Genomic DNA, 15,450 nt, shown 5'->3' with positions numbered 1-15,450 from the left:
ACAACTATTTTAGGGTTTAAAAAGTCTAAAGCAAGAAGAACACCGTCTACGTCTGTGCTGAAACAATGGGTAAAGGGAGGCACAAGTTGGTGAAAATGTTTGAGAATCAATTGTTTGAGACATTAGTTGAACAGAAAAGTCAAACATTATCTAGTACCAGTTAATTTATCTACCGGTAAGTGGGATAATTGTTCTGCTATTTTTTTCATTTTTTTTTTTTTTTACTTTTTGGGGACATTTCATAGACTAAACAATCAGTTAAATAAAATAATACTAATTAGAAATAATATTGAAACACTAAAGATCTCACAAAAGCTCAGTGTTACACTTTTATAAACACTATGCATGGCTCAAAAAGCCATTATTCAACATTAGGTGTCACTTTAAACAAATAAAACTCATGTATTTATGACTGCAGAGGTAATGGTGTTTTCAGGACTGCTTATTTATAATGTCATTCATACTCTCCAGTCTCCATTGGGATGGACTCCTTCTCCACTCCTTCTACAATCAGAGATAAAGAGATAGCTTTGCCTGGGGTGATAATGTGAGTAGCACTTTGAAATATTCAACAAGGTATTACGTGCCCTGTTGAGGTAATTCTGCAGACAGATAGGCTCAGGTAGACGGGATTGTTTGAGCCAGGAGCTTGTAGGAAGTCTCCAAAACAGCAGCAGACACTGGTGAGAGGCCGTCTCTCACACTCAGCATGTCAGGCCTATGGAGGGCTATTTTACCGGACAAAAATCTATTGTGCGCCTAATCCCTAAAAGCGCTGACATGCTTTGTGTTCTGTATTATCTTTAGCTGTCCGGGATCCAACCAAAGCATGAAATTTGGGGCTCTTTCAGGAATCTATCTACATATCCAGTTAGATCAACAATCAGCCAGCAGCCGCACATGTTATGGCTTATGCAGAGAGGACTTTGCAAGTCTGAACGCTCTTACCTGCAATATGCTTTAAAAAAAATACTTTGATCATTATAGAAAAGCCCATTTAATAGAGGAATAGGCTAGACTGCAAGTTAGTGATTCATGTTAAGCTTTATATCCTCCTAGATACTAATACCATCTTAGAAATGTATTTAACATATTAAAAATGAAAAAAAAAGAGATCTGTCTGCTTATTGGTTTATTCCTTAAGTCTCTAGAATGATGTATCAAATACAGATATTACATATTCACAAAATAAATCCCCTATCAGGCACATGTTTGTTCTCAGAGGAGGCGGGAGAGAAATATAAACTCTCTTAAGACCTCACCATGCAAATGTGGAGGGAAAGACGCTGTGAGGGGCATGTGGGATTCAATAAAAAAAGAAGATTTTCCACTACAGTGTGTGAATAAAGGCTCTTCTTATTTCACCACAATGGCTGTGAGTCCTTCCCAGACACGCACAAAAATATTCATTCAACATCTACCACACTATTCAACCACAAATTTGCATTAAAATACAATCTCTTAAATCATCCAGTAAGAGATTCACTAGTGTCATGTAGACAAAGACTATCAATCATACATTTTTTTTGTTATTATGATGTTAGTGGTTTTGTATACGTGTTTATTCTGCATTAAAGTTACAAATACACTGATATTATAATAGATATTTATAAACCCTTTCAAGGGTTTGTGAGCAGTAAATAAAACACAAAAGCCTACTGCCACTCAGCAAATGCTCTACATCTAAGAGTACTTGACTCTTGATTGAATTGTGAACAAGAGATGCTGACCTTCTCTTGCCTGACTGAGGAAAGAGGTTGATACTCCAGCACTTTACTTCAATACACACAGGCATGCACATACTGCACCACACAAGACTGATAACCATTTTGTTCCCAGGCAAAACGGCTGTGAGGCGAAAACTGGAAAAAACTTTCCCTTTCTTTACAGAGGGGGAAAAATACTTTTTGATCATGGTAGAAAAAAGTAAATCTGACATGTCGCCCGACGCAGGGGTGAGGGCTTAAGCCTTGATGTCGGACCAGACTTAGGGAGTGAAAAAAATACAAGGAGAGGAGGCCCGCCAAAGGGTGCTTAAACTATTCAACTGTTGTCAGTTTCCATTTAAAAGGACTCACCGTGAAGACTGAGTCAAACAAACACAATGACATACAAAAGAACTTCTGCGGGCATTTCTGTGGGTCTCTCTTCTAAGACACAAGGATGTTCTTCATGCAAACAATCTTCTTATTTTGTATCATAATAATCTTAATGTCTCCATAACCAGTACAAAATAGAATTCAAAAACATGTTTTGTTGTCTTGCAGAGCAGGAGTAAAAAGGGAAGGACAGATAAAACTGTCATGTTGGCTGGATTTCTGACCCGCTTTAATATCTCACGGTGTGACAAACCCAGTGACACTGATTTGGATAATCAGTAGAAAATGTTAACATAAAACCTGAGGGAGAGTTCTACTCTTAAATCCAACATCCTGCTGTCCTTCCAGTTCCACACTTAAACCACCCTGAATGGAAGTCAGCTGTGTGGCAGGCAGCGCGTATCTAGTGTGGTAATGTGAATCACAAGGGGAGTAACAGAGTGATTCCTCTTGGGTATGTGTGAGAAAGAGTGAGTGAGTTCACATTTACCATATGAACTTATTCTGTTGCCTGGTGAAAATCTTGCATGATCATGTTCACATCAGTGATGCAGGAAGATAACCTTTCTGCACCTGCATGGCAACAGGAAGAGTCTTAAAACACTGCTCCCTATGCCATCATCGTTTATGTGAAAGCCTGGTGAGTATGAGACATAACCTCAGGTGAATATGACAGAATAAATAAATGCTTCCTTCTTTTTTTTGTTTTATTTAATCTTAGCCAGACTGCAACATTGCAGATGGATTGAAGTAGAATCAAATGCTCTATTCTCCTTGCTATGGCATTTCTTATATTAGGACTTTAGTAACAGTTCATACAACAGCAACTGCTTATTAAATTATTGAAGACTGAGACATTGATTTGGTGTGGCATACAAAACATTCTGTTAGAAATCAGACCTGCCTTTAAAACCAAAGTAGAGCAAGGTAAAGGACATGTGCCTTGTGTAAGACTATAAATCCTGAGTGAGTGACATTGGATTTGTAACAGCTCCCCAGCTAATTAACCAGGCTCAAATACTGCATTAGGTCAGGTAATTTGAATATCTATGTTACAGCTTCTTAGTCAATACAAGTTAAATGTTTTTGTTATTATTTCACAGTACAAAGTAATGACTATTCAATTAAAAGAAACGCACCATCTTTACATGCAGATCAGGGTCATTAAATATGGCGTAATTTCAATGTACCTCGTAAAACGTGAGGTTAAAGGTAAGCTCATGTGTTGGGAGTAAAGAGACTGGATCTCCGCCCCTCGGCGACCTCGCATTCCAGGGATTCTCACACTGTAAGCTCACCTGCCTTTTCATTCACCTTTTAACAACACGCTTTCAAGGACATTAACCGAGAAAAGTGAGTTACTGTGTTTTTTGATACAGGAAACTGAGGCCGAAGCATTTTTTCACCCCTGAGTTTTCGTCCAAACGGTAAAAAGCACGATAAGGAAGACAGCGCCTGAAGGTCCCTCAAAGGTGTGCGTTGTTGGCGATGACTCGGTCACAAGAAAAAGATTAGCTTAGTGTTAGATTCACTCCCGCTGTGAAGAAGCCTCAATAAGTTTGCCCTGCGTTACAAGCATACGTGAAGAGCCAACTCTTTACTTCACACAGTGAATTCTCGACTTTCTGAGTTCAGGAAGCCTCCTTCCTTGCGCACAAATTCCTTTATTTTTTCCCAACCCCAATTATTCCGCAGTTAGTGAAGCAGCGGGGGAAAATGAGTTTACATACCTTAAGAGGACTGTTCTTAAGCTGGCTGAGCTGCGGCTCGGTTCTGCATTAGTACAGGTTAGTTCACCGGTTAAGTCCAGTCCTTTAGTCCCATGCATGTGGAGGAGTGAAACGCGCCTCCATAAAGCTACAAGCCGAGAAGAGGAGGACGACCCCTTCGCTGCTCCCTGCTTCCACACAGCAGTCCCAGGCAATGCGAGCGGGCATGACGTCAGTGGGAAAGTGGGAAAGCAGTGCACACTCCTGATTGGTTTCGACGGTGGCAAGGGGCGTTCCCAAGGAGGTTCGTATTGTTGAATGAACCAATGACAGAGGAGATGATAGTTTCCTTGGTTACAAATTTTGTCAACTTCACAGAGAGGGATAGCACAAGGTAAGCTAGGGTTCAGTGGGGTAAATGTTATTTTTAAAGTCATTTTACATGTAAAGCAGACTTGATACAAGTTACCTGTGTCGCTTTATGTTATCTTACGAGGTTCTGTTAAACTCAGCAACGTTTCTATTCTCAATATTGGTCTCAAATATTCTTCTGGCTTTTGTGTTTAGAATAGTTAGCTTGTTAGCTTACTGACAAGATACCATTTTTATTTTTATTTTAAATCTATTTTTAGTATCTATCTATTTTTTTGTACATTCTTAATTTTTATTTTTTTTATTTAAATTGTACTGTGTTCACTTTCTGTTTGCAATCTTGCTCTTTGCTGCTGTAACATTGTACATTTCCCCGTTGTGGGATAAATAAAGGATTATCTTATCTTAGATGCTTATCCATAACACATTTCCAGCTCACCTGTTTTTTTTTACTGCATTAGTGTCTGCATTAGTTTGTGTTCCCTAGTTATATAGTTCTGCTTGGCTGTCACTCGTTTTCATAATGTATAAGTTGTGAAAAGCACCTTTATGTTTTGATCAAACTGTACAGAGTGGATGATCCAAAGGCAGGCTTTTTAAGTTTACAGAGGACTAACACGGTTTATAGCATCTGAAACAAAACAACGAAGTTAATTGATATAAGTGATGGATTATAACAACAAAGTCTGATTTTTTTTTTTTCAATTAAATTATTGGCCCTCTAATGAGTGTGTACTCATTACTAGTTTATGTCTCTCTGGAGTGAAGACAGTTATAACAAAGAAAATCAAAGGCTTATGTTTGGCAGCTATTATATCCAGGTGACCCAACATTAACTTCCATTTGGTGTTCATATTATATATAATAATTTGTTTTCTGCGTAAAAAAAGAAGCCTTTTTGTCTGCTAGACTAAGAATAGCAATTATCTTCAATGGATCTAGAACAAAGCACCTTAATATTACTCAGAGATTAAATCAGTTCCTCCATTCTGTTTCACAGTGTTAATCTTAATTAATGTCCGTGTGGCCAAAACCTTTTTTTTCTTCCTGAAGTTTGAATCAAAGCAAAGTCAAAATATGTTCCAGACTCCAGAGGCATATCAGGTCACACTCTCGCACCATCTGTCACCTTTCAAATACTGAAACTTGTGAGAGTCAACTGATTTTCTAGCACTATCATGCAGATCTTGATGGCAAAGTTTAGTTTCTCATTGCTTTATTTCTTCTGGCTAGTATTTTCCTGTTAATCAATTAAATTACTCCACTAAAGCCAGGTAGACGTGCAAGTTAAAGCGTGTCTTTCATTTAGCTCTGTAATATCTCAGACTTAAAAAATAAAAAATGAAGTATGTCTTTATTTTGCAGGAACTGTAGTGCATACAAATGCAGCTCCTTTATGATGAGTGGAAAGGATCTGCATGCATTTGTTATAAACTACAGAGCAGAAGATGTGGGTAAGTCAGTACAAACTAGGCCTGACACATTGCTGACTTGTGACATAGTGGCCCATTGATCTGCTGAACAGACTTAACCTGTCCCCATCTTGAATTCTTCTTGTACTGTCAAGTCTTTGATGCTTTTGTCAGAGGCAGCCTTGCTTGTGTTTATTCACCTGCCCCTATGGGTCACAGCTGAACTCTTAAAAAACTGTCTGACACAGTTTGTTTACTCTCTGCTACCCCCTTCAAACTTAACCCTCTTCTATGCAGTCATTTCTGAATTACGCTTACAATCCAACACATTCAGCCGGTGGTGTTCCCTTTCTTTACCTCTTTCTTTCTTTGCTGATGTCAGCGTAAATACTATACTTCAGATACTTAAGAGTGATGAGTTTTTCAACAATTCCAATGATCCTCATTTAGCCATATCATTTGCTTTCGCCCATGCAGAGAAACTGACAGTGCGGATGAAAAATGGTCTCGGCAGCTCAAAGTACAAACCGGCGGAATATGAAAGACTACAAGCCATCGTTGATGCCAAGCGCCTGGAGTCTGATCTAATTGGACAAAAGGTGATTTTTTATTTGTAATCAATCTCATGCCCCTGTTTAAAACAGCAATTTTATTATAAAATCAATCCCTGTTAAAGTTCATTACATGGTGATTCAGCAGCAGATGAAGAAGAGTTTATAGCAAACCGTCCTCATAAATCTCAGGACAAGCAAACCCCTAACTGTAATTTGAGTTAATTATACACATGACTTTAATTGAAGGAAAAAGCATCAATTCTCTCTGTTTATTGATCTTTATTTTATCTCTCTTAAACTCCACATGATGTAAATGGATTTTATACCACTTATACCACTACCACGCCGTCATTGCGTAACCTTATAGTTTATTTAAGCACATGAAACAGAACACAGTAATATCACTGCACGATAGTGTTTCCAGTTTACTGAATATTCATTGGGCTGCCTGGAGTTTTTTCTATAAAACTGATTGAAGTTCATAGTCAACCCTGAGCAGAGCAAAAAGTTAATGCTACGGGCAGTGAAGATAAGGCTGTTAGACCTGCGGTGTTTTAATTGGTAAACTGTGGCAGAAGTGTTTTAGTATCACTATGATCGCACATGGCTCCTTCCAGCCCTGCTCTCTGCATAACTCAGATAAGATTATGTTCACGTATGGTCGGCCTGCTGAAAGGCAAGCTTTCTGAGCATCAACCGTTGGCGACACGAAAGAGTGTCGAAAAAATGACCATAAGTGGCCTCAAGCATGGGATCATTTTTGCTCTTCAGGAAATGACTGGAAGCATTAGGAGATACTAGAACCTTAAAATTGTACCTCTTGAGAAGATCTCTAACCCACAGCACTGTACTCAAATAGAGGGAGGTGCATTATTAAAGCTGTCCTGCATTCAAATAAAATGAATCATATGTTACCATTTAAAAATTAGAAGTAAGAGAAAGTTATGCCAATATAACTATATGATGTACGTCACTGGATAAAAGTGTCTGCTAAGTGAATTGTAGAATTATGGAATGTTTGACGTGATAACAAATGATTGAAAAAGAATAAGTGGTCACTGAATTGAATACATTTCATCTTTCAATAAATATGACGAGAAGTGGACTGGTTTCATTGTTACTTTTACATTTACAAGGGGGGTATTGATGGTTGTTTTATTTGGCACAATGAGACTAGAAACGAGTTGATGGAAGTTTCGCTCCAGGCACAGTTTTTGTAGTTCAGCTGAGTTATTAGACAGCCAATGCAAATTAAGATCACCTACCATTCATTGCCTGGAAGAGGACTGGGATGACATCAATTCTGCCTTTTTCTTTCAGAGCAGCAGTACTTTCACACTGACTGCTGATTCAAATAACTATAAAATGAGTATCACCCCAAGGGTAAATCTTTAGCGCAATATATTCAAACTTCTTTTGCTTCAACTGAAGCTGAACAGCAAATGACACGTAGATAGGCAGTAAAAACATAAAAACACCCTCATGATATTTACTATATATGGATACTATATACAAATGACTGTACCCATGTATTAGTTATGTGAGTTTTAATTAACTGAGCCAGTGGCCTGTGTATGAAAACACTGATAGGAGAGGACTCTGAATGTGCCTTGTTCTTTCAGGATCAAAAAGGAAAACAAATGAGAGTAGATTAAGATTTCTACCCCACCTCCCCCGTCTTCATAATAGCATGCCTCATGCGCGCCATGCATGTTCCTACTTGATTGTTTTAATTTGCAGCTGTTTATGTTGCTGTAACGCTTTAGCCGTGGTTCCAGTTGAATTACCTAAGTTTATGAGCTGCTCAAATACACAATAGTACGAATAGAGGGCTGAGGTAAATGCTTGTATAAAAATACCCTTAATGTGCTGAGTGGGGGAACAACTTGTTCTTATCTATTGCACACAAACATAATAGTCATTCTTGCAACTCTTATGCCATTTTCAGTTTTCTAATATGGTCCTGATGCATTAATGCCCTCCATATAAAGGTTTGTCCTGATGAAGTTAATTATTCATAGGAGGTGATAAATACCACAGCTTAAATGCATCCAAAGTAAACACCCGAGTTATTGTTTTTCAGTGCTTTTATTTTCACTGTGCATTAAACCTTTGTCTTATAGGTTCAGAAAACTCGCTGTACAGCCAAGGCGACCAAGGAGAGCTCCGTATTACGGCAGCACAGACAGGTGTGGAGCAGAGAGTGCCCCAGGCTGCAAAAAGCTGAGTAAGAGCCCCCTTTTACTCCCTGTCATTATCTGCTGCAGTTTTCTGACTCTGCCATTATGCCACGCAACCGTTCCAGTTAAGCTCCATTAAGATTGAGCTCAGACAGGAACCTGAATGAAAAAATAAGGTGCGAAAGTAAGCCTCACAGGAAAAAAAAGTGAAACAAGAAGAGAAGGAAGTAGATTTTCTTGCAGCCCTGACATTGAATTAAGGGTGAGAAACAGAAAGTCCAGAGTTGTAGCTGTGTCGGTACTGAATGGAGAAGTACTCTCGCTCTACGCGCTGACGCAGAAGTGTGGGACTGGGGCCCCAGCGGTGTCATGCCTTGTGAAGTGAGAAGGGCAGCGTTAGCTCTGGGGTGCAGCTTGTTTGCCTGCGTAATGACTGTGTCTGAGCCACCCAAGGTTAACGATGTACACAAGTGTGAGCCTCAGTAATGAGCCCAGTCATAAAGATGTGCCACTGCTTGCAGCTCTCTTTGCATATAACCAGTTAAATTACCATGGGATTCAAAAGCCACGTTGTCAAAAAGGAATCTGATGAAGATATCGCTATGGTAACACTTCCTTTATTAACAGTAATGTCAACCCTTTCTTACCGTCATACGTCTTTTGGAGAACACATCCTGTCTTCTGTGTTATTTACTATCCTCAGAAGTAAGATCTTTGATTTTTCCTGATTTCACCAACTTTTTTGTCCTCAATCTGTTGAGCAGCGACAGATTGTCATTACTTGTAAATTTAATGTAAGTTTGACTGCTCACACATACAGTGACTCATTGAAACGGCAGTGTAAAACTTTTTTTTTTAGAACCAGACTTAACTGAGCATACCAAAGATTTTCCTTAATGTTGTGATGACACACTGTTGATGTTGAAGGGATTATGAGTTGCTAATATTTTGATGATGTTTGATCTCAAGTTCCCTGATCATTCCACTTTATCCATTGGGGCCCTTTTATTTCCACCAAAAGTATGAGTTAAATGTCAATAAGCATCTTCACCCAGTTTAAATGAGCTTATTACTGTATCCAATTGTTTGGACTGTTTTTCAATTGCTGACTTACTCATATGTTTGAAAAAGGAAACATGCAGATCATTTGATAATGTATCACCATGGATACAGATTTTGTTTATTTACGGTAGTTAAAAAGGTCTTCTAAAGTAGCTGAGACAAGTGAAAAAGACTGTTTTAGAAGTCATTGTTATATCTATGGGAAACAAGTTTTATACCATAGACCAGACCAGTCATGTGAGATTGAAGGAAAAACATGTTCCCATTCTGTCCACAGTGCCATCAAAACATGTTGTTGGGAGTTTTCAAAAGAATGCATTGAGGACAAAACAAATACAGTTATTTAAGTGTTGTATTCAACTACATCTAACCACAACAGTTATTTAAAGGCCCTGACACAACAAGCAGACCAAAGAACTAGTGGCGATGAAGGCCACCTGTGGCGTCGGCTCAGGACGCTTCTTGTCTTGGCCAATAAGTTGCACTAGAACACACCGCAAAGACTACAGCTGATGGCCAACCACCGTTCTGCGCATGCGTGAGAGGAAATAACTCTCCACACCAGCAGGGGGCGGTAGTCTGTAATCGGCATTCCAAAAAGGGTAAACTGGAAAAGGACGAGGAAGAACGCGGATATATTTTATCACCCCTGTTGCTCAACACTCGTGATATAAGTACTTCTAATGGAGAATAATGTCTGATAAAAACTTTAAAATGGCACTGGTGTTGTCAGCCCTTGGTCTTTTATTAGTGGAACAAGAATAGAAGAGGCGCTTCTGTATTTCTTCCCGTGCACTGGCTCTCAATCAGAGAGATGCAATGCTACTTCAATACAACGTTGTATTTTCCACACGAATAAATTCACTTGACACCTGTTGTTGCAACTGACTTTATAGTCAAAGTTTTCCACACCTTGACCAGATGCACTGCTATAGTGATACTTTGTCATATCAATGTATCAATATAACCTCATGATATAACAATGCTAACTTCTTCCAACATTGGTTGTATTTAAAATCTTCAAACGGCCTGTTTGCAAATATTTTCTGAAAATTTTAGCAGGAAAAAAGTGGAGAGGATGGAATTTTCTCAGAAATGGGGGGTTTGTAGACAAGCTATATTAGTGTATTTTGGAATATCTTGCGAATACACATTAGCTAAGTAACTCCTATTCTTTGATTAAGAGCCATGATGCTCCTGTCTTTACAATTAAGTCAGACAAAACATATTCATTTAGTATAATTTAAACAATGTGAGCAGAGATAAAGTGACCGAAAGTGCCTTTAGCCTGTCAAATATTGTATCATGTTAAATTCATTTAAATAAATACTTGAATGTGATTGTATTTGAAACAGGGAGAAGGCTGAGGATGACATCCATGATTTTCTGGAGATGATCAGGCCGAATGATAGAACAGACACTGCAACCTTCTCACTCCAAGAATCTGGTAAACTAAACTGACAGCTTTGAATGGTTATTAGTGACTGTATTTGAGTTGAGAAGTTGTGTACTAATCTCTGGCTTTTTTGTTTTATTTTTTGTTTGGGTTTAGCACTTCTCCTGGAGAGAGAAAGAGAAGCATTCAGGATAGCCACTGTGGAGCCGGTTCATCATCTCAAGGACGACCTGCGCTTCAGACTGGGTGAAATACAACATCAGTCCAATGCGTCTGGATCAAACTGGGAGCAAGTTATACAACAGGTATCTGAGTGATAAAGACTTGTCTGAATGTCTACCATCCCCTATAGTAACTTTAATAATCGATTACAAAGCTGAATTTTTAGAAGGACAGCAGAATATTTTTTTTAACTGAAAAGAAAAAGAAACGTTTCAGCCATCAACCTTTTTTTTTTTTTTTTTTAGTATTTAATTCTGTCAGTACACTCAAAGCACTAAACAATAAATCCTGCCAAACCAAAACAGTCTGTTGTGCACATCCAGCAGAAGTTTAAGCTGAGCTGTCCTGCATGTTCACACAATGATCCCAGCTTGCACACGGCGTGGTATTCACCGTCCAAAAATCTCTTGTTTGTTAGATATCCCCGGTACCAGAGTCACAAACTCTGCCTCTGACTGTCAGAGTCTTTATGCAAGCCTCAGAGATGAATGGTGAGATTAAGGAGTAAGCAGGGGTCTTTTAAAACAGACTTTACTCGAAGTGAGCCGTCTGCCAGCCATTTTGTCTCCTCTGTGAGGCTCACTCATGCTTGTTGCTTTCCCATGACCCCCTCTACTCCTGCTGGCACACAGCCCCTACCCACCTGATATCATGGGCACAATGGGACCCCCCCTCTCACCCTGCCTTTCACACAGAGACACACAACATCACACAGCAATGATGCTCCTTATTGGGTTTTTTTTTTTTTTTTTTCATTTCAATCCCATGACTTTTGAACATTTGCACTATTTACCTACTCTGCTGCTTAGCTTTGCTCTCTAACTCAAAACAAATCAGATCTCTTCTAGGTCTGTTTCTAATTAGACATCCAACCTTGACTGTTCTAATTAAGAATGTAAGAGTCTGGAAAACATTTGCATGAAGTTAAAAACTTATTGATAAAAGACAAATAACAATGAGACAGGCAGACTGAAATTCACCACATGACACGTTACCACAACTGATTTTAAAAAAATAACAGCATGTTGATTCCATTTTTTTTTTATTAACAGTCATGTTTAATTTAAAACTGAGAGAACTGCAGGGTTGTTGTTGTTGTTGTTTTTTTAAATCAGTGATAATGATAAAGATGTATTTCTGCTTAATGAACCAATGCAGTTATTTGAAGCCTCTGGCATTCTTTATCTCTTGCTCCTACTTCAGGGTCCAATCATACTCCTTGTCTAGCTAGAATGTAGAAGTAGTAGTAAGTTCTCCAGTTTTTCTTTTGCAAACAAGAGCCACAGCTCGACTGACCTGCTAAGTGATGTCATGCTTCCCTGTTGCATCTGCGATCCTTATCGCTTATCGTTCATGAACTCTGAATAGATTTTTTAAGATTTATTTTTGGGCTTTTTGTGCCTTTAATGGAGAGACAGCACAGTGGATAGAGCCGGAAATCAGGGAGAGAGAGAGTGGGGAATGACATGTGGGAAAGGAGCCACAGGTGGGATTCGAACCTGGGCTGCCAGCTTAGAGGACCGCGGCCTCCATACACGGGCCACCCGCACTAACCACTGCACCAACAGAGCCCCTGAATAGATTTTTTGTCCATATTTAGCTTGATACTACTTTTTGTTTATAACACTGTTTTGTTGTTTACTCTATATTTCTTTAATTTTATTTACAGTCTAGGTGCCCATCTTTATCATGCACAAATCAGATTTAAAGGCTTTATATGCGTTTTTTTGATCCAGCAGATGTCGCCCTTGAGCACCAGCATGAAACCAAAACAACTTGCAGTGCATTGTTGTGTTAGCATGCTAATGCTAGCGATCTTTAGTATGCTCGTATCTTCACACTGCATGTAAATTTACCTGAAATGAGCGTGATCTAGAAACACAGTTAATCAGTGAGTACAGTATGTTATTCTTCTTTTCTCTAGTCCCTCAATTAAACAACTTTTATACATGAGGGGAGGAGTCAGCCGGCCGTCCCGACGATATAAACAAAGTGAAGCTACGGCTAGGAAAGCTTGGAAAACTCTGAAAACATCACAGACAGTGGGACTCGGGTGTTACACCCATTGTAGACAGTCATGACTCACAGAGTTATTTTCAGAGGAGATACTTGATTTATATTACATTTAAGTGTGAAAAATTGCATATAAAGCCCTTAAGTATATGGTATCTCTGTACATACATTTCCTTGTCTCCCATTAAACACACTGACCTCATTAATCAATCAGTCTTTATTTGTATAGCACCAATTCATAACAAGTGTTATCTCGAGACACTTTACAAAAAGCAGATAAAAGACCTTACTCTTTATTATTTAATGTTACAAAAGAGCAGTTAAAAAGAGCATACTCATTGCTATATTACAAAGACCCAGCGATAATCCATCATGAGCGTAGCACTTAGCAACATTTAACAAAAGTTACAGTGGCAAGAAAAAACTTGCTTTTAAGAGGCAGAAATCTTGGGCAAATCCCAACAGTTTTGTTAGAGTAAACTTTGATCTAGCTGGATTCGTAATCATTCATAATCATCATAAACTGCAGAAAAATATTCAGTAAATTACATCTGATAAGTACACCAGGAGTCCCAGCAATACATCTGTTGTGCTTAACTCTGGTGTCAGTGGTGTAACAGTTAAGTTTTTTTGTGTAAACTGAAAGTACTAAACAGCAATGGTCAAGTGTCCTTCGATGGCTGCGGTCTGCCGTAGAGTCTGTAGCCATGTTTAAAGAAAAATGTGATCACTATGAGTCAACAACAAGGTGCTGGAATAACAAACTGAGATACTGTAGATGTGTTCAGGGACAGTGCTACAACGATAACAATGTGTTTCCTTGAAAATGGAAGTGTATGCATGTCACTCTGACTTTCTTCAATTTCTACAACAACAACCAATTGTTCTGCTTTTATACATCAGAAGGATATGTTAACGTTGCCTTTGTTGTTTTTCACATACTTCATCCTGTAAAAGTAGCTTTTTCTAAAACACAGAAATAGTGCAAAGGACTTGATAAAACCTGTCTCCATTCCTAAGTAGCTCCTTTCCAACCTCTGATCTGTAACATCTTGGGAAAGAAGCAGTTACTGAACACTTGCTATGTACTGGATCTCTCTGATGATAAATGTTTCTGAATGTAAATGTCTGAGAGAACACTGGGGAGTTCAAGCATTTATGATGCGCTGAGCAGACGTAGCATAACGAGAAGGAAGAAAGTTACAGCTGATAGATGTGATCTCTTGAGTCTGCTCTGTGGATCCCAGCAAACACAGATTTGTTTATGATGAAAGAAAATAAATGAACTTTTCCCTCAAATATCAGACGTGGAAGCCTAGTTGGCAAAATAAAATAAGTCATATTTGATTTTTTTTTAAATTAAAACTGTGTGTATTCTAAACTATTTTAGATGTTGTTGTTATGATGTCATCCTTTTATTACCAGATACACTTTGTGAAAAGCCAGCAAGATAACATCACTGCTAAGCTTCATGCAGAGTACCTGGGCTTGGAGGAGGAGATCACTGGCCTTGAATTGGAGGTACATTTCTCTCTTCTGTTTCTATATCATCCTTCTGTTTCAGCTCATTTGAATCTAAAGTCTGTATTAGAGCTTACACCTGAGCTTGAAAGGTTCCCACCAAAAGAACGTCTAAACTCTACAACTTGTAGCTCAAAGATCATGATACTTTTCTCTGCAGAAATATTTAACTGGTACTTCAGATAATCTTGTGGACATAGAAGAGCTTCCAGAGGAGGTTTTGGATTCAGATTGCCCCTATCCAGAACTACAAGACTCACTAATCCAGACCTTCCAGTCCCTAGCAGAAAGGTACCACAGCAGGATCCAGAACCTCAGAGAGCAACTGCAAACAACTCATAGGTAGGCCTTGACTGAATGAGAAAATTATGTTCAGCTGCTTATATGACATATGTGTGATGCCACTCTCTACCATATCTTTCTATCTCTTAATAAAATAAGATTTTTTCAAGATATTCCATTAATAACATGATTCTGTCTATTGGCAAAGCTTGGCAGATCAAGATAGTAAAAACTCAGCAGGACATAAACAGCACATAGATGCACACTCAGTTCACTGAAAGACCCAAGTGTTTCTCAGCGGGAGGTTGATTGTATCAGTGTGTCAAAGCCACTACATTACTTGACTTTGATATCCATATGGTCGCTTTTTAGCAATGTTAGCTTCTATTAATAGTGATCAAATCTAGCCTCGCATAATGAAGTCAAGCGATACAATGGAAGGATGACGTCATTTTCTGGTATTATTTTTGATCTGTTTCAGGTTCTTTGGCTGGTGTGCAGATGAACACCAACGCTTCCAGTTCACTTTGTCTCTATACACTCCTCCTGACGTACCAAACCACAGAACACTCTGCATGGATATGCTCCAAAGATTATTCCCTCAGAAAACTAAACAGGAGCTGGTAGG

At 38.7% G+C, this 15,450-nt stretch overlaps 2 protein-coding genes across 3 annotated transcripts in view; one reads left to right on the top strand and one right to left on the bottom strand.

Annotated features, from left to right (window-relative positions):
- The window catches only part of pkp4 (plakophilin 4), a 78,403-nt gene extending 74,376 nt beyond the window's left edge, over positions 1 to 4,027 (bottom strand). For both annotated transcript variants that reach the window (XM_020644128.3, XM_029279401.2), the window contains exon 1: positions 3,830 to 4,027. The gene's annotated coding sequence lies outside the window, so the exon portion shown is untranslated. The remainder of the gene's footprint in view (positions 1 to 3,829) is intronic.
- Positions 4,028 to 5,549: 1,522 nt separating this feature from the next.
- Positions 5,550 to 15,450, top strand: part of LOC109991765 (coiled-coil domain-containing protein 148-like) — a 26,656-nt gene continuing 16,755 nt past the window's right edge. The window contains exons 1-8 of the mRNA XM_065962487.1: positions 5,550 to 5,634; positions 6,070 to 6,191; positions 8,270 to 8,373; positions 10,744 to 10,835; positions 10,941 to 11,089; positions 14,445 to 14,540; positions 14,701 to 14,882; positions 15,304 to 15,445. Of these exons, the coding sequence (XP_065818559.1) occupies positions 5,577 to 5,634; positions 6,070 to 6,191; positions 8,270 to 8,373; positions 10,744 to 10,835; positions 10,941 to 11,089; positions 14,445 to 14,540; positions 14,701 to 14,882; positions 15,304 to 15,445 (945 nt within the window). The 5' untranslated portion in view covers positions 5,550 to 5,576. The remainder of the gene's footprint in view (positions 5,635 to 6,069; positions 6,192 to 8,269; positions 8,374 to 10,743; positions 10,836 to 10,940; positions 11,090 to 14,444; positions 14,541 to 14,700; positions 14,883 to 15,303; positions 15,446 to 15,450) is intronic.

Source organism: Labrus bergylta, chromosome 13, assembly GCF_963930695.1.
Source record: "Labrus bergylta chromosome 13, fLabBer1.1, whole genome shotgun sequence".
Taxonomy (NCBI): Eukaryota; Metazoa; Chordata; class Actinopteri; order Labriformes; family Labridae; genus Labrus; species Labrus bergylta.
The sequence above is the reverse complement of the archived record's forward strand: the minus strand, read 5'-3'. Positions and strand labels throughout refer to the sequence as shown.